Source organism: Eleginops maclovinus, chromosome 10 (genome assembly GCF_036324505.1).
Source record: "Eleginops maclovinus isolate JMC-PN-2008 ecotype Puerto Natales chromosome 10, JC_Emac_rtc_rv5, whole genome shotgun sequence".
NCBI lineage: Eukaryota > Metazoa > Chordata > Actinopteri > Perciformes > Eleginopidae > Eleginops > Eleginops maclovinus.
The window spans coordinates 4,046,000-4,065,340 of record NC_086358.1 but is presented as its reverse complement, the minus strand read 5'-3'; the positions used below and the strand labels follow the sequence as shown (position 1 = coordinate 4,065,340).

At 39.5% G+C, this 19,341-nt stretch overlaps 3 protein-coding genes and 1 long non-coding RNA gene across 6 annotated transcripts in view; 2 read left to right on the top strand and 2 right to left on the bottom strand.

Annotated features, from left to right (window-relative positions):
* The window catches only part of arhgap17a (Rho GTPase activating protein 17a), a 34,458-nt gene extending 33,131 nt beyond the window's left edge, over positions 1 to 1,327 (bottom strand). For all 3 annotated transcript variants that reach the window (XM_063892541.1, XM_063892543.1, XM_063892542.1), the window contains exon 1: positions 843 to 1,327. In XM_063892541.1, coding sequence (XP_063748611.1) covers positions 843 to 895 — 53 coding nt within the window. In that variant the 5' untranslated portion in view covers positions 896 to 1,327. The remainder of the gene's footprint in view (positions 1 to 842) is intronic.
* Positions 1,328 to 3,133: 1,806 nt separating this feature from the next.
* lcmt1 (leucine carboxyl methyltransferase 1) lies at positions 3,134 to 10,229 on the top strand. The gene is made up of 11 exons (XM_063892574.1): positions 3,134 to 3,539; positions 4,499 to 4,590; positions 4,704 to 4,825; positions 4,950 to 5,026; positions 6,095 to 6,156; positions 6,272 to 6,374; positions 8,059 to 8,179; positions 8,310 to 8,411; positions 8,718 to 8,809; positions 9,257 to 9,354; positions 9,555 to 10,229. Exons 1-11 carry the CDS (start codon positions 3,454 to 3,456, stop codon positions 9,575 to 9,577), a joined length of 978 nt encoding a protein of 325 aa, XP_063748644.1. The 5' UTR covers positions 3,134 to 3,453; the 3' UTR covers positions 9,578 to 10,229.
* A 2,023-nt stretch (positions 10,230 to 12,252) lies between these two features.
* On the bottom strand, positions 12,253 to 15,776 carry LOC134870321 (uncharacterized). Its single transcript, XR_010166545.1, has 3 exons — positions 15,139 to 15,776; positions 14,519 to 14,631; positions 12,253 to 13,664 (listed from the first exon to the last, which is right to left on the bottom strand). It is a non-coding gene; the product is annotated as an uncharacterized LOC134870321 (long non-coding RNA).
* On the top strand, positions 13,287 to 18,803 carry LOC134870320 (aquaporin-8-like). The gene is made up of 5 exons (XM_063892453.1): positions 13,287 to 13,681; positions 14,479 to 14,605; positions 15,334 to 15,545; positions 16,478 to 16,612; positions 18,534 to 18,803. Exons 1-5 carry the CDS (start codon positions 13,419 to 13,421, stop codon positions 18,574 to 18,576), a joined length of 780 nt encoding a protein of 259 aa, XP_063748523.1. The 5' UTR covers positions 13,287 to 13,418; the 3' UTR covers positions 18,577 to 18,803.
* Positions 18,804 to 19,341: the final 538 nt, after the last annotated feature.

Here is a 19,341-nt window from a genome sequence, read left to right as displayed (position 1 = left end):
AGACAGTGCTAACGTGCAGATGGCTGATTCAGACTTTTCAGGAGGACATCTGGTAGGATTGCACACATCAAGGACAGCTTTTCCCACATCCAGTTTAACTGTCTGTAGGCTTGCAGGTCTGGCATTCAAAGCAATTGGTTCATTCAGTCTGCAAAGTAATCTGTACTTTTTCCTCTTTTTACAACATTGCCAGTGGTGAAAAGTACATCTATAGTGCTTAGTATTTACATTTTCTGCATCCTATTTCATCTACTCCACTACAATTCAGAGGTTAATATGGTACTTTTACTCCTCTACATTTATGTATTAGTTACTTTGCATATTTGGATAAATGATAAGCAATACAAATCAACACTTAAATAAGACTTTAGTTACACCTAAAGTACATTTACAAGCTACCCAGCAGTAAATAAAGTAATCAATATTATCTCCACCTTTACCAGCTGTGATAAACACATCAATGATGATAAAACATGTCAGATATATTATTCTGAAATGGGCCAATCTGCATGATGAGTACTTTTACTGCTGGTAGTTTATTTTGATGTAATTGTTTTTTACTTGAGTAACTTTTGATTGCAGGACTTTTACTGTAACAGAGTATTCCTACTCTCTGGTACTTTTACTGAAGTACAAGATCTGAGTACTTCTCCCACCCCTGAGAGCAATGGATTCATTCAGTCTGCAAACACATTTCTCTTTTTCCAACATTGCATAACTGATAGAAAGCAAGTTAATGAAAACTATGGGGTTAAAATAAATAAAAAGGCATGGAAAAAGAGCAGGAAAAAGTGTGTTTGCTAACTATTTTCTCATCAACCAGTGGTGACTTGAGTACTTGCCTGCCAACAGTTTGATTGGCGAGCTGCTTCATCCGATTGAACTGCTTCTTCATTTTGGGTCCCTTTGCCAGCTTTCTCTTCCCAAATTACGCTTTAAATCCGGGCTTTTGGTTAGTCATGAAGGGCCTCTCCTTTTCTTATTTAATTCCCCAAACTGTCGCTATGACAGGAGAACACAAGCAGGAGCCATGTAAAGCCAATTAAAAATAGTTTGCAGCCTCGCTAGCCCCTAAACTAGCCTTCCCGTTCCCGAAGGCATGATCCGGGAACCTCCTTTTTTGTGCGTTTCCTTGCATTAAAGTCTCCGGGTAAACCGTGGGGAACTTTCACTGGAGGGTTTTCATGGCTCCCCCGCGGTTGCTTGTTTTGATGTTGACCCGTTAGCCGACGAGCTAACTGTTACTGAGCTGATAATCCGTCCGTCGGCCGCTTTTCCTTTCCCAGAGTGAAGTGTAGCAGCAGCGGAGGCTCACCTCTGCCTCTGCCCGCTCAGAGAGGGAGGAGGGCGGCAGGAAGTCACGTTAGAGCACCACCTCCCCCTGGACACTGACTGGGGAACATATGGAGCACTGTGCAAAAAAAAAAAGCCTGTACTTCAACAAAATAAAAGTGCTATTGTTAAAAATACTGACTTTGGAGCTCTAAACTAATGTAACAAAGCTCTACAATCAAATGAAACTTCTTTTTAAACAGACTTTTGAGTATTTCACTGATGCAAGAAAAGACTGTACCACAACAAAACAACTACTCTGAGTAAAAATACTGACTTCTGAGCTTCAGACCAATGCAACAAAGATTGTATGACAATAAAATAAAACTACTTTTCACCAAAACACGAACTTTTGAAGTGTTTCACTGATTCAAAACTGCCTTTACTGCAACAAAATAAAAGTGCTTTTAACCAAAATACTGATTTTCATCTGATTGTCTTCCTTTAAATCAGATGGTTTAAAGTTTAAGTTAAGGGAATTCATTTGAGTGGAAATAGCATTAGGAAAACCCCACATCCTTTTTGCTGAGAAGGCAATAGAGCTTTACTGACTCCTAATGGCATTCAACTTAAGTAAGTATTCAATTACTCAGACAGGCTTCTTTCAGAGGCATTATTATCCTATTAGATCGAAGTCACCTTTAACTATGTCTTTCAGCTGGTTGTCAAATTGTCAATCTAAATATTGCCAAGTCAGCTTTAAGAAATGATCTTAGAGACACATTGTGAATAAAGCTGTGATGTTCAACAGTCCATGAAACCCATATGCAGTTTGTTTCTGAGATCTTTGCAGCTGAATGGTTTCTCACCTTCATTGATATTTAAATAGATGCTAAAGTTTCTGATGAGTAGGGACAAGTCTCTTTTTCTCATATGTGACTTTCTACATGCTGCACCAGATTTTCTGACAGATTCAGACACCACTGATGCCACTAAGAACATCTCATTTATCTGAGAGCCATGAGGTGTCCTCAATGGCATTGGGTTTTTAATAGCAGGATTTCCCCCCCACAACATATGCAAGGAAATGTTGTTGAGTGCCTTGGATTCCATATTTCACATGGGAATTGATGAAAGCACCATTTCATTGTTTCCCCCCTTTGTAAACCCCCCTTTTAAAATATTTTCACCGTGAAGCATTGTTTCACTTTTATCACCCTTGCTGTATTCAGTAATCTCCAGAATGAAAAGGTGATTGGCTGCTACAGCTGCATCTTTTACTGTCTGTGCCTAGATTTAACTTGATCTGTCAACCAAAAGATGAGGCTCAGTGCAAAACACAGTACAAGGTTAAGTAGATTATAATGCAGAGAGTGCACTCTAGGCAAAATACTTAACAAATTAAAATCTCATGTATAAACAGAAAGACAACAACCAAGTGAAAGGAATAAGGACATGTTGATGCTGCAGGGTGTGTTGGTGTATGCCTGCTGCAAATATGGCTACTGATGTTTGTAGTATTAGATTATTTAGTTTGTTTATTTGCAATGTTATATTAATCATTCAATGTATTCTGTTTATCTTTATATATTGGCCCTTGTTTGTAATTGAATTTTCCTTTTATACCTTCTTTTCATGCTCATTTTATTCGATATTCCCAAATAGGAAAGCATTTTGTGTAAAAGATGCTACAAACAATGTTGATTGCTGTAATTTAAATTAAGTTTACTTCATTCAAAGCACTGCTGGGATTTTGGCACTTTATTGTATGTTTATTTGAATATTCTATTATTGTTTCCTTTTTTTACAATTCTTGTTTACTTTTGCAGGGTTACTTTTATTCTGAAAATACATACCGGAAGTGTTTACCATCTGGTCGGAAGTACTCGTACATTTCTTGCTGCGAGTTGTTATTAGCCTGCAAAATATTACTCCCTGGTTAAATATCGCTAGTTTTCATTCAACTAATACTTTGTTTATTATACAAAAGTATTTGAGCAACCTGACTACGTTCACAGCTTTTATTTTGTTCTTCTCTGTTTTCATTAAACAACCCCACCTGTCAAAAGTGAGCTATCCAGTTAGCTTGTGGCTAACGTAGCCACTGTAAAGCAGTTGGAAGAGCTTGTGAACGCTTACAGATTTAATGTTGAAAAGATAACTTTAGGACAAGAATCGGTAATGGCAGCTCGGCAGCCTTACATAGACTCGGACACTTCTGATGAAGCCGTGAGGGCGACCTGTGACGATGCAACCATCTGCAAAAGGTAACGTGCTGCAGCAGCCTTCAGTACTTAACATGCAAACACATGGCTTTAATCTGTGTGTAATGGGTGACTTAATTTGAAGAAGTATATGAGATAATGCATATGCATACATCTCAACTAACTTGTCTGAATGCTAACCTTGGCTCTCAACATTTTGACACTGCGCATACAGTCTGCTGCCCGTGGTTTATTAGTGGAAGGGTTCTGTGATATATATGGATCAGACCCCATGGTATGAACAGTGCTGGAAAAAATATGCAGATCCTCTAAGTTAAAGTACGTATATCAAACTATGAACATACCTTGCAACAAGCTATAGTCCTGCATCTAAAACCTTTAGTAAAAATATATGCATCATCAGCCAAATGTACTGAAGTAAAAATATGCATTAAAATGAGTGTTTGAATATTATAGGTGATGAGGTTTCTGGATTCATATTACAGCTGCAGTAACATGAATGTTGCATTGTATGGCCAATGTTGTGCGACATATTATATAAGAGCATCTTAGATTGCAGTGTCACTGCCATTTAGTCTTTTTCATAGCTGATCCAAGAGGTGTTTGAAGTATTTTATTAAGAGGTACAATGATTTTACCAGGGAAACCTCCTTCTGTTTATATGAACTGTATTCAAAACCAGCACACCTGAAGATAAATGCCAGGGTTCACTTTACAGGAAGGGGATGAAAAATGGTCAGCTAAAGTACGATGACCTTAAATCTGTTCTGAAGTATGTATTTATGTACACTCAATATACTTAGTCACCTCTGGTATGGTGCCCAATAAACAAAAGGCGTGTAAAATGAGACGGATCGATAGAGGCAGGTGTTGATCCCGTGTTAATATTCAGGGGGTAATGTTATTAAATAATAATACTAAATTCTGTTGGACTAGAATTGATTTATAATTCATATCATTATGAATGTCACCTCCTCATGACATTTCTAATTGTTTTCTAGGTTTGCCACCAGTAAAAGCTACTGGAAGGACCCCTATATCCAGTATTTTGTAAGATCCGTAGGGGAGCGGAAGGCACCTGAAATCAACAGAGGTGAGTGATGCACTCTCTTATTTTACACGTTATTCATCATTCATTTAATGCCCTATGATTAAAAGCCAGAAAGGGTGTCAGAACTTATCTTATCACCTTCTGTTTTATGACAGGTTATTATGCCCGCGTTCAGGGAGTGAACCGTCTTCTGGACGCGTTCCTCAGGAAGACTAAGTGTGACTGTCAGGTAATCAACCTGGGAGCCGGGCTGGACACCACCTTCTGGAGACTGAAGGTTTGAATTGCTCTTTGCTAAAAAAAAACTCTGGTCTAAATGTGACTCCCCATTGCTCTCATGTTGCTTTAAACTCTGCATAACACAAACCTCTTTAGTTCAACCCTTTCCCCCCGCTTTACAGGATGAAAACCTCATGCCACGGAAGTTCTTTGAAGTGGACTTTCCAACAGTTGTGGCCAGAAAAATACACAATATCAAGTAAGACAACCATGCTATGATTATCATTAGAACATCACGTTATATTTTATAAAATACATATTATTATAAAATGTGTTACATGCATAGTTATAAGGAACATGTCTTTAGGTTCTCAGTATGGCTGTTTTTATAAGGAGGCACACATTTCTTTCTTCTCCCCTCTGGCTTTGGTATTGCAATGTGGGGTCGACGTCTGTAGAGGGCGGCAGAGCTACATCTAAAGCTGTTAAAAGATAATTCAGTGTCCTTAGACTAGGGGTATCCAAACTTTTTTCACAGAGGGCCACATTCAGAAATATATACGGGGAGCTGGGCCACTTATAGAGGTGAATATCGCCTCAAAAGTTAAGTTATAAGTTAGCAAAAGAACAGCCTACATCCCGTCTCTCTTTAGGGCTTCATTTATTCTGTTGGCAGCTCATTCCTTAAAACAGAAGCTTCAGATTGCTGATAATAAGAGTGAATATGAAGGTTACATTTCAAGCTCGTTCTAAAAATACGTTTTACTAAGATTTGTTAGAAAATGTTTCAAATTTTAAATGACTGAATTTATTTGAAAATTGGGCTCATTAATATATCTGAACATATATATATTTGAGAAATACAATAAATGGGAAGCAACAGTTAAATTTGTGGGCCATATTGCATTATACGTTTAGAATTTGCAGAGGGCCGATTCAAAAGGACCTGCGTAATTTTTACACCCCTGCCTTAGACTGTATGTTCTCATTACATGTAAGCAAGGGTGTCCATTATGTATTACATACAGTTTACTATATCTCAATAATGACTACCATTATTCACTATAAGCTTGACCTCCTTTTACCAAAAAACCCCGTTATGTTTTATTTACTGCACTCTATTCAGTGAGGGATATATGTGTATTTATATAGGTATGGTTTAACTATACTTAACACTATATATAAATATATATAAAGCTTTGTGTAGCTTTTCAGCAGAGAGGAATAACAGATAATGTAGCCTGATAAATGAAATGCGTTATGGCAGTGCAGCGTTAGGTTTTTGTTGCCGGGCAGTTTCTGAATTATATTCTCTTTTTCTTATTAGGACAAAACCACCCCTGTCCAAACCCCTCATCGAAACCCACTCAACAGACTCCTTACTACTAGGTAATTAACAATAAGTGACACTCATTTCATAAAGATATTGTGTGTTTGAGGTCAGAAAATACATGTTTTTGTCTTGTTTTGTTTCAAACTTCCTCACACTATGTGCGTGTTTCAGATGCTCACAGCCTGGACTCAGACCGGTACTGCATCATTGGAGCAGACCTCAGAGACATCTCTAGTTTGGATGAAAAACTGAAAAAGTTCCAGCTAAATCCAGAGTATGTTAACATATATTTTTTTGTTTTTGTAGAAAAGTGTCTTCTAGCCTGAGTTTGATATTTCATTTTGGCAGAATAAGGCCCCTCACTCTGCTCTCTGTCAGTTAGTTTCCCCAGCATGTCTTTAGAAATCCAAGAATTGGAGCTTATCTCTGTTCTCCTCTCTGTGAGTAACACTAGATAACACAGTGACTCAAATGAGTATCTACAAGGCTGAAGTGCAGATGAAATGTTGAAGTCAGGAGCTTTATTTGAAGGGGAAACCCCACAGAAAATACATCTTTAGAGTTTTAAACAGTTAGCCTTGTAGCTCAAATAGTGCTCAATGTGTTTCTTCGAGGAGAGTGTAAGTAAGCAAAATGTTATTTATATAGCACCCTTCTGAACATGAATGTACAAAGTGCTTTACAGACAGTACACAATGTACAATAAAAGGCAAAAAAAACACAACTGTAAAATGAACACCAGTGTAGGGACAGCTAAAAACTCACCTCCACCGACACCCCAAAAGCTTGTCGGGAAAGGTGAGTCTTCAGCTGCCCCTTAAACATTTCCACTGAGACAGTGGCTCTCAGGCCTTGGGGGAGTTCATTCCAAAGCCTTGGAGCCACCGCCTCAAAGGCACGATCCATCTTAGTTTTTAGCCTGGTCCGTGGCACCCTTAAAAGGCCTTGCTCAGAGGACCTCAGGGCCCGGTTTGTCCTGTAAGCCTGGATCAGGTTGTGAATGTAGGCGGGGGTTTGGCCATGGACAGCTCTATATGTAGCATGTCTTGCAAACCATGTATTTAACCAGGTTTTGACGTGTTTCTCTGAACAGAAGTCACTGTTACTGCCATGGATTTAGTTATTTGTAATAGAGCAAACACCAAACTATTTAAGGCTAAGGTTTTAGGTGAAGTACAGTATCAATTTATGGCTGTCAGTGGACAAAGCCACTTGATTGTTTTGGTACTTGGATGGCAGAGACATCCTTCTTTGTACGATGGGATGTTTTCCTTGGCTCCATCTCCATTCATTTATCTGTTGGAATTTTCACCAAGAATGTTCCGGGAAGCTGCCGGATGAGTGTGAGTTTAGGCCTTTTTATGAGTCTTTGTTTTAAGTGATGGGGTCATCACTTTTTTGCCTACCCACACTCATGTTGGAGTGAAGGTGTAATTTACTTCTGGGAAGAACATAGATTTGACTGCAGGTAGTTTTAAGGTCAGAGAGGATAGAGGTCTCCTTGTCAGTTAATCAGTAAGATGTTTCAATTCAACTCAGTGGAAAGGAAATGCCTTTGCTGTCTCCCGTGAGCCACTAAACAATTAAACATTCCAACTAATCAATTGAATATGATTTATATAACACAATATCACAACTAACCGATTTGTCTCAGAGGTCTTCATAGACTCTACAGCACACGACTCATTAAGACTCTTGCAAGGAAAGACTCCCTCAAAGAAAATCCCTCAAATATCGGGCCAAAATAAATGTATTGATGAACAGCTTTACTGTTACTGACCCTCATCTTAGCTAAACATAGAGTAGAGAATACAGAGTTTTAACACAAAGTTTACATTGATGCATCTATGGCTCCAGATAAAGTACATTAAGGCCCATTTTAGAGGCTTGTTGGCAGATTACAGTTATTTCCAGGAATGTTGTTGTGGCTAAGTGTGTTGCTGCTCTCTCTTCACCAGATTACCTACATTGCTGCTGTCGGAGTGTGTGCTCGTCTACATGACGCCCTCGCAGTCCTCGAACGTCGTTCACTGGGCTGCAGAGACCTTCCCCACCGCCATGTTCATCAACTACGAACAGGTGAACAAAACAAATGTCTTCAAACGGGAAAACAAAACGTTGCTTGCTTCTGTTATTTCACCTCAAGGGTCTTGGTTTTCTGTGTGAAGGTATTTTAATAGAAAAAAGTGTGTGTTTTTAATGTTTCCAGGTGAACATGAGCGATCGATTTGGCCAGGTGATGATCGAGAACCTGCAGCGGCGCCAGTGCAACCTGGCAGGAGTGGAGGCCTGCCAGTCTCTGGACACCCAGGTAACCTCCAAACTCGATATTTTACACCCCAAAAAGTCTCAAAGGTTTCATTTTTAAAGGATTATTAGGAGTTGAGTGAGGCTAGTAAGTCCAAAATGTGAGATTAATTTTATTCGCTAATGTATGAAGATACTAGATTGTATTGTAAGGCCATTCATATGGAGAAATCCATCTTTATATTCAGCTACATGTATTAAAAGATTATATAGAACATGTGGAAAAGGGCTTGCATCATAGAACTCTATGGAAACGTCCTTGATATCCGGTTCATATTATCTCAGTTGAATATTTGACGGTGTTTTGCAGAAGGAGCGGTTTCTTAAGACAGGCTGGGAACATGCTGACGCTCTGGACATGATGACGGTCTACAGTATGCTGCCCCAGGACGATGTGGCAAGGTGAATTTAAAGTTCGAGTGTCTCACAATGGTGTCATGTGTCAGCAAGGAAAAGTCTCAAACGCTTCAAGTATGCCAACCATGCGTCAATAAAACTGAAAGAACATCATGAGCATCAACAAACTGGTATATGTTGCAAGGTCTTTGATCCATAAGGCCTATTCTGGTACCGTTAGAGAGTACAGTGTGTCGCCTTTTAATCAGCAGCCTGAGAGACATTGCAGAACAGACTTATTTTCAGTTCATATTTGTAATTGGCGTCTCTACTATGACATGTTTCGCCCAAGTGTTACATAGTGATGTCACCATGTTACTGAAGTCAACAAGGAGGTTTTTTTGCAGACCACGTTCGTGCACAAAAACCTATATAACACACTAACGGGAAAACCCCAAAAAGCATAACAGGGCCCCTTTAACATACTTACAGTATTTATTTGATTTCTTCCAGAATTGAGCGTCTGGAGTTCCTGGATGAGAGGGAGCTGTTGCAACAACTTCTTCAACACTACAGCATCTGCTGGGCCGCCAAGGACAAACTCAATCTGGGTAAAACACATTTTACATTACCACATGAAATAATGACTGCTCAGGGCCTTGTGCGACCACTATGGCGCCGTGCTGTCCTTTGGTTTATTTACTTTGACTTACTAATATGTGCGAAATGTTTTATGCTTTCCCGCCCATCCTCCCAGTTTGAATGTGTGTCGCGGTCATTAACAAGAACAGGTCATGCTCTGTTTCCTCAGGTCTGTCACAGTTGGCATTTTGAGTGCTAAACGGCTCTTCTGTTGAACATGCTCTACATGTGTGTGCGCGCCAAAATCAACAACTGGAGGAGAAGTGCGGAGGGAGACACTGGGTAACAGGAAGTATGATTTATCTCAATCAAGCCCTCGCCTTGGAGCTGTTCCGGTGCAAAAACTCCCGCCATCAGCAGAATGTGATTTTTGAACGTCCTTTTTAAGTTTCAGAAAATAAGAGAAGAATCCGCCTGAGAACTGTGAAGACGTTGTGTCTCTACTGTAAAATAGATCAGGTTTGTTTCATTCATTTGTTTACAGGCAGATTTTGTCTGTGACTGAGCACAAACCCTGCTCGCCTGTGTTGGAAATGAATGGAAATATGTTTTCAGATGTCGCTCATTTGTCCTTTTTCTGGTTTCTATGTGCCATTTTAGTTTTATTTATCAATCAATTCTACTTCCAGGATCCTTTCATTACAAAACATGCATGCTGCAGAACCTCCAAGAAGAAATGCAATACATCACAACCACTAGTTCATTTACATTTTCCCGTATTATGTGTCCCATTCTTGCGCCCTGTTTCAAGCAGGAAAACGGACAGGACAGATTTGTTTGTGTTAAATCCTTTTCGATGAAAGCGGGTTAAGTGCAGTTGAATAAAAAAAGCCTTTTTGTGTAATGCTGTTTTGTTCTGTTCATCTACACTGTCCCGGCCAAAAACAAGGTCACCACCTGGATTTAACTAAGCAAATAGGTAAGAGCCTCTCATTGGATGATTACCGCATGCTAACCCTAACGGATGCAGTGAGTCGCTTCTCATTTGTTAATCAGTCATGTGGTCGTGGGAAAGATGTTAATCTGTTTCAGAAGTGTCAAATTATTGGCATGCATCAAGCAGGAGATTGGTAAAACTGCTAGAATGGGGTTAAGAACTGTCCAACGCATTATTAAAAACTGGAAGGACGCGGGGGAAACATCCTCTTCCAAACTTGAATGATCGTGCTCGGGCGATCACTTAAACGTTTGGTGAAATCAAATGGTAGAAAAACCACAGTAAAACTCACGGCTATGTTTAATAGTGATAGTAAGAGCATTTCCACACGCACAATGCGAAGGGAACTCAAGGGATTGGGACTGAACAGCTGTGTAGCCGTAAGAAAATCGCTCGTCAGTGAGGCTAATCGGAGAAAAACGGCTTCAATTTGTTAGGGAGCGTGAAGATTAGACTCAATGGAAGAAGGTCATGTGGTCTGATGAGTCCAGATTTACCCTGTTCCAGAGTGATGGGAGCATCAGGGTAAGAAGAGAGGCGGCTGAAGTGATGCACCCATCATGCCTAGTGCCTACTGTACAAGCCTGTGGGGGGCAGTGCTATGATCTGGGGTTGCTGCAGTTGGTCTGGTCTAGGTTCAAAAATGTGCCCAAAGAAAGAGGTCAGCTGACTCCCTGAATATACTGAAGGACCAGGTTATTCCATCAGTGGATTTCTTCCCTGATGGCACGGGCATGTTCCAAGAGGACACTGCCAGGATCCATCGGGCTCAGATTGTGAAAGAGTGGTTCAGGGAGCATGAGACAACGTGGATTGGCCACCACAGACTCCAGACCTGAACCCGATTGAGAATCTTTGGGATGTGCTGGAGAAGACTTTGTGCTTGTGGTCCGAATCTCCCGTCATCAATCGGAAGCTTGTGGAAACGATGCCACAGCGAATGCGTGCCGTAATCAAAGCTAAAGGCGGTCCAACGAAATATTAGAGTGGCACCTTTTGTTTTGGCAAGGCAGTGAATTTATTTGGTTGTGGACTTCAGAGGGAAAAGCTGAAATCATTTGAAAAGCAGTATGGATGTTGACATATTTACAGTCATACTTTGTGAACCATAAACTAAACTGTATTGTAAGGCCATTACTTCATCTTTATAGTCAGCTCAATTAATATCAAGGACTCCTATGGAAAAGGTCAGCTTGCAATCACTCATACGCCTTTATTGATCTCTGTGTCAAAGGTGAAATTCTACAAAAGAAATATTCGTTAACATAAAAGAGAAATAAATGGCAATCAGAAGAGATGTGGGACTGGGGGGAATAATGTGCTGGAAGGTGAGACGTGGCTTTTAAATGTTTTGGAGTGAGTACAACAAGGCTGGCAGTGGAGATACAAAAGACATGGATAGATGAACAAGGTACTTTTTGTTCCACAAAACGAGGTAAAAAAAAAACAGTAACCTGGGTGTAAATCAACGATGCTGTTTGCACCCGGGTGTAAATCAGGTTCCTGTCACTGCATTTGGTGTCTGCCTGCAGATGGAAATGGGATTTGGAGGAATGAAATGCTGGAAGGTGAGATGTGGCTTTTAAATGTTTTGGAGTGAGTACAAAAAGGCTGGCAGTGGAGATACAAAAGACATGGATAGATGAAAGATTCAACTTTATTGTCATTGCACAGAGTACAAGTACTAGGACAACGAAATGCGGGCTCTGCATTTGACCCATCCTAGTGTTAGGAGCAGTGGGCTGCCATTATGTACGGCGCCCGGGGAGCAGTGTAGGTAACCAGTGTCTTGCTCAGGGACACCACGGTGGCACCTGGTCTTTCGGGGACTTGAACTGGTGACCTTCCCAGGCCAACCCCCTATGGACTTCGCCACCACCGCCCCAAATAGATGAACAAGGTACTTTTTGTTCCACAAAACGAGGTAAAAAAAAAACAAATCCCGGTGTAAATTGTCAACAATGCTGTCTGCACCCCTTACGCTGATGTTGCTCGCTGGCTGGGTGTGTTTAACGTAGGTCGTTTACTTGATCATTTCCTTTTTATGCTAATCTTATGCCCCGACTTTACACACTTATTTGATGTGTTTAGTACGTTACTTTACATGTGCTAGTAATTACCAATGTAAAATATGAGTTAACTGAAAAATGAAGCCTTTTATAATAAGCTAAACAGCAGTAATTACCATTAGTGCCACCGACGTTAAAAAGATGAACACTTTCTGCATAATAAGAACTTTTGCTCACAGTCATTTAAGATGTTTGCTTCTGTTATTCACCTTACATAAGTATTTTGGCGTAAAATAATACAAATACAGTTAAAACTATAATATTTTAAATAAAAATCAACACGTAAAAGAATACATTTAAATGTAAAAGCAAAAGGAAAATGATGAACATCAGCTAATGGGATAGTTAGCAGTATTTATGATAATCAGTTATCTGAGGTAATGCTATTTTCACCACTGTTTTTTAATACTGTCATTTAAACATTTAGACATAACATACATACAACATGGGTGACAGGAAGACCACCTGTATACAACCATGTAGCAAATGATCTGTGTATATCTGAGCATCCATGCAAAGCAGGGAGAGAAAGCGTATAATAAATGATAGTGGTGAGATGTGACCTCTTTACAGGGACAAACATCACACCACCTCTTTCACCTTTGCTAACAGTCTCGTCCTATCATCCTTAAGGTCATAACAGATTACAGTGTTTATAGCTTGCTTTCGTAGCCCTCAAAGTGGCCACAAAGAATATTACATAAAAAAACAACACACTCCTCGAGCATTACCATTATTTTACTGATGGGGAACTCAAATATGTGGTACCCCTCAATGTTTAACGGGGTGCTTTTGTGCCCCCTAATCCTTATCTCTCAAAAACATATATAGCCTACGCAATTTTATGATCTTCCGATTGCTCTTGGGAGTATAAACAATTGCAGGAAGGTGGGGCCTCAGAAGGGGAAAAATAATTGGGATGTGCGTACAGCTTTTGTGAATCATCCTCAGAATGGCTTATAAGTGTCCCTTCATCGGAGAGTGAGGGCAGTGAGTGGCACAGGTAGAGACCATATTTTGATTCAGTATGTCGGGGACAGAAAGCAAGGTCGAGTTCACCATAAGTGAGATGGTGGAATCTGCAGCTGGAAAGGAACCCATGAGGAAGAGCACTCGCATCTTCGAGCAGTATTTGCAGCCCTGCCTGGCCGAGCTGTACGGGACGACCCTGTTTGTGTTTGTGGGGTGTGCGTCTGTTATGGGGAACATTGGAGCCTTCGGAGTCATTCAGCCTGCGATTGCTCATGGACTGGCACTGGCCGTGCTCATCATGCTGTTTGGGAAAATTAGGTAAAGATAAAAGCTTGATATTGTGTTTTCTAAAGCAGACTGTCTTTAACATCTTAGAAATGTCCTAAAGTCTTGAGTAAATTCATTTAGGGAGTTAAGTTTACCTTAAAATGTGAGTTAATAACATGATTCGTTATGATTTTCTGTCACACACTGACAAAGCAATGATGATGACAAGAAAAATACTTAAAATTGCGAGGAATTTGAAACCAGTAAGTGCGATTTTTGTATTTAATGTCTGGTCATTTTAACTCATTGAGGTACATTGTTGACTTGCTATCTCTTAAAAGCTTAACATTGTGTTGGTTTCTCAGCAGACTGGTTAATTCTTGTCCTTTAAATTAAATTAAATGTCTTAAAACAGAGCCAACGTAAATTGACATGATTGTTAATTTACCTTCAAATGTGAGGAAATAATAAAGTGTGTTTGTGGTTATCTGTCACTCACTGATATAGTTATGTAAAAATAAACCCTGCAGTTATTTTTAACCCCTTATCTGATAGATAAGCGTCATAATTCTTAAGAGATAAAATATCGGAAAGGTGTTTATGTACTCTCAAATGATTGATTTAAGTCAATTGCAAGTACGTTTTTTAGGATTTTCTGTCACACACTGACACATTTCTATTCAAAAATATCCTATAAATAGATAAATTATTATTAGTAAATATCATTTTGATTCAAAGAAGGACCTTAAATGGCTTTTTACCCCCAGTGTGCTAGATATGAGTCTATCATCTCAGTTCATAACAGTACTCCAGAGATAACAGAGATAACTTTATTGTGTTCATTGCAGCGGCGGGCACTTTAACCCTGTGGTGTCGGTGAGTGTTTACCTGTGTGGAGGGATGAAGCTCGCCCTGCTGCTGCCTTACATCCTCGCCCAGATGTTAGGAAGCGTGCTCGGGGCGGCTCTTACCATGGTGAGGAACACTACGGGAGCCCAGTTCTGCCCGAAAAAGTGACAAAAAAAAGATGTGTCATAATTCAAATACAAAGTCGATGAACATACTGCAGTCAAAAGCAGTTTACATATTTAGAAAAAGTATTCCATCATTTTGACGTACTAAGTGGCATTATTGACTTCATATCTTTTCATTTTTTAGATTATATTTTTTAATATTTGTATGATTTTGACTTATTAAGTGAAAAGTGCGTAAAATCTCAAAATCTTGACTTCATATTTCAAGATTTTGACTTTAAAATGCATCATTTTGAACCAGTAAATCCGCTTTTTCATGTAGTATCTCTAAATGAGGACAAAGAAGGCCCACAATTGGTTAAAATATCAGTTTACTAAATACTTTCTCATGATTTGGACTAAGTTAGGATATTAAGATATTGTCCTTTAATCACATTATTGTTGACTAAGTTGCATTTTTGACTTAAAATCTGGTGTTTTTAACTCAGAATGTCACGTTTTTATTTATTTATTATCTTTCAAGTTGTAACTTACCAAGGTCAATGTTCTGTTTTGTCTTATAATTATAATGATGGTTCTTTATGACTCAAAAAAGCACAAAACAACTGATACCCTTAGCATCCTTTAATCCTGGATTCCTAGGAATAAAAACACAAGGTGAAAATACATGAAAATCGTATATAACTGTATCATGCAGGGATATTTTATACTCATTTGTTCTTCTCTCAGGGCGTATTTCCTGATATCACGTATAATGCTGCCTCCGGAGGATCCTTTGTCTTGCCCCTGACCGCTGATCTGGCTAAAATCACTCTGGCCGAGACGATAATGACGTTGTTCCTCACATTGGTGGTCTGCATGGGGGCCATCAACAAGAAAACCAGCACCTCATTGGTTGCATTCTGCATCGGCCTCACTGTGAGCGCAAACATATTGGCAGGGTAAGATCCTCCACGGCATTATCCTTCCACTGATCACAACCAGAGGAGAAGCGGAAATTCAGTTAGCTGTCCAGTGAGATTTAAGTTTAATTATGGAGCTTTGGGAGGTAAAAACACTAACGTTTTCAAGACTATTGATGAAGTAAATTTAAGACCCTAAAATAGAAAAATGTAGGAGAAAATGAACAAGAAAAAAGGTGCAATTAAAGTCACATATTTAAATGGAGGTTTTCTTTGTCATCGAATCCCATTTCTTTGCTTGGTTGAATCAACCTCGGCAAACTCATCCATTTCACATTTTAATCGTGAATAATATCCACGTTCTTTTCTACTGTAAATATCTTTATTCCATCCTGAATGCTTTAGCGGTGCGGTGGTGGCGAAGTCCATAGGGGCTTGGCCTGGGAACTGGAAGGTCACCAGTTCAAGTCCCCGAAAGACCAAGTGCCACCGTGGTGTCCCTGAGCAAGACACTGGTTACCTACACTGCTCCCCGGGCGCCGTACATAATGGCAGCCCACTGCTCCTAACACTAGGATAATAAAGTTGTATCTTATCTAATCTACCATGCTGAGATTCTGGTGGAGGAACACTAGATCTGCCTTTGGTTGGCCTATACGTCCAGCATTAAGAAGCATAGCTGCTATTTAAAATACCGAACATACACTTCCCCTTACAAATGATATACTGCAGGACACCTACAACTCTAAACCCTCCTACCTACATCTATTTATCACTATTATCAGTTATGAAAGGGAAGCCAAGGTTCAATATTGGTGTTGTTATTACCTAGGAAGGTCAGTTTAATATCTAATCCAAACAGTTAATAGGTTTTACCCTCATAAAACAAGTTCATCTGTAGGTCAACTCTGGGAAGAACTACATTAAACCACATTGCATTATTTACATTTGAGTTGTTGTTGTTGTTTCAGTGGGGGGCTTTCTGGAGCCTGTATGAACCCAGCCCGAGCCTTCGGTCCTGCAGCGATCGCAAACCAGTGGAGCGCTCACTGGGTCTTCTGGGTAGGACCCTTATGTGGAGCACTGATCAACGTCACCTTAGTCAGGTTTGTATGGCCAACAAATACTAATGCAGCGTATGGTCCCTTACGAAAGGGTTTTTTGGGGGGGAATACCAACAAAATGAGAGTGAGAGTGCCGGCAAGCAACTGCAAAGGATGGCTTGGTAAAAAAACAACAGCTGATTTTTTTCTTTTTGCTTAAAATGTCAATTTTTGTTTGTTATTTAAAGTTCCATGTGTTCTGTAATGAACATAAAGGTCTTATTTAGGTATGCAACGTAACAAAATGCATTCAAATAAGTCAACTTATGGTGCATTTTGTTTTAACATAGACACCAAAGGCAGGTAAAAGGCCTGTAATGCTTGGACTCATCCACTCCCTAATCTCCTCCTTATTTGGGGTTTATACTACGTCACCCAATTCCTTAGTACATGCAACCTGGTTTGGTTGAGAACAGAGTGGTAGTTTGTTATTGTTGCTATTCAACAGGGTCTTAATATAATAATTCCTTTTGTTAAATTGGTTATTTGAGCAGAAAACAGTTTTTTGTTTTTACTTAAAGATGTCCTGTGGAGTTGTTGGCCACTAGAGGTGCTACAGAGCTATGTATTTACATGAGGGTGTGACATTTTGGGCTGCACCTTGGTTAAAACAAGTGTAGCAATGTGCCAACAGAGGTGAGTAATCAGAAGACTATCAAGGCCATCGAGCAGACATGGATCAAAGCAATAAGACACAACTCAATGTGGCACCTTTTAATAATTACAGCTTAAAATCAAGCAGTGTTTCACATGATTTGTTGAGTTAAAGTGGGTGGAGCCACAGAAGCCTTATGTGCCATGTATATGCTGCACGTGATGCTGAAAGGTCAGCAGTATCTTGTTCAGATAGACAGGAGTATATAGATAAGAGACTGGATTAAACCTGACTTAATTCCATTACATAATACACTTTATTTAGTAGCCTAAGGCGTTTAGTAGCACCATCACTCCTTTCCCACTGGACTTCAGCCTAACCTCACACAGAGACTGACCTCCTGGAATTCCACCCACGGAGCTTCAGCATTATTACAGTCTGACCTTCCAAACCTACTCACCTTTATGAATTTAGTCACGCTTTGACTTATTATTAAATATGCGTATGGATTATGAGACGATGAGCACCAAGACTTAAATGGTACAAAATTCTGTCTGTTTTATTGTTGTTTGGGGGCAATTTGAGTATCTTTATAGTCTCTTTTTCAGATGATGATATTATTGCCTTTCTGTATCTGCATAAATGTTGTCCCCTGGATAACGTGCAACCGTGCAAGATGTAGACGCACATTTCTGCTGCTAGTTGATAGGGGTGGTCCGAGCAAAGGCTGCAGGTGGGTGGGCAGAAAGGCCTGATTTAAGGCACTGGTTTTGTGTCTTTCTTTGGTTGGTTTGCTTTCTTTTAAGGACATATGAAGTCTCTTTGTTTATCTCGTATCATTTTGTGAGCAATAAAAGTCTCTTTATAGTTTTTTTATTCATCTTTTTGAAGTTGTTTATATGTCTGGCTAGTTGCCACATTGTCTTTGCAACCGACACACATTTTTGCAGGTGTGCAGTTGAGATGAAAACGAAGACCGCGTTTGAAGATGTGGTCCGCAAGTGAGGGGATAGGAAGCGGGAAAGGGGCAATTAGCCCCCCATACACGCGCTTCCCATCCCGGCTCTTTAGCTGTGTGTCTTTTTAGTTGTTTTGCATGTTTTTGTAGTAGTTTTGCTTGCTTATGTGGACATTTGGAGTCCTTTTATGGTCGTTTTGTGGGAGCTTTTGCTATTTCTAATCATTTTGAGCCTCTATGCTCATTCTGTATCTTAAAGTGTGGTTTTGAATGAAATGTCGCAGTGAATGATCCATGTTCATAACATAACAGCAAATTAATCTCAGTGTTTTTGTGCATGACCAATAATTGCTTGTTTCCCTCTGTTGCAGGTTGCTGCTTGGTGACCAGATTACCCGAGTTTGGCTGAAGTAAATGTGCAATGTATTGAAGAGGACGACGAAGGACATCCAAACATATGAACATTTTATTTAAATTTGGATTTTTACACACCTTAATCATTTGACTGTAATATATTTAAATTTGTCTGCAAAATGTGAAGTATTTGCCCTTGACCCGGCCATAAGTGAAAGACAATATAATAACTGAAAGACATGTTTGTATTTCAAGATTCAATAAAGTGTTTGATGATGCGATAGTGATCTGATAGCTTGACTCAGACTTCAGAGGCGTGATGAAAGCTGGAAAACGTCCCAAGAGAGATTTGATAATAAACTCAATACAATTTCATACGAATGATCACACTTTCTGTTACCTATTAACAGTCTTTTTGTACTCAGTGTTTCGGTCAGAGTCCTCCATGGAAAACCATCCTTTGATAGCTTTATTACTGAAAATACAGTACAAGGGCAGTGGACTTTACGGTCACAAATCGAGATTATAATCATAAACTGGTGCCCTCAGATCAACTGAATCCCATTAGAATAAGACTTTTTTGAATCAATACATGTGTAAACTACTGATAAAGATGCATCATTGGTATTGTGCACACCCTTTTACAGTGGAGGAAATAAGTATTTGATCCCCTGCCAATTTAGTTAGTTTACCCACTCACAAAGAAATGAACAGTCTGTCATTTTTATGGTAGGTGTATTTTCACAGTGAGAGACAGAATATCAAAAAAGAAATCCAGAAAAGTATACAAAAAAAAGATATACATTCATTTGCATTTATTGGGGG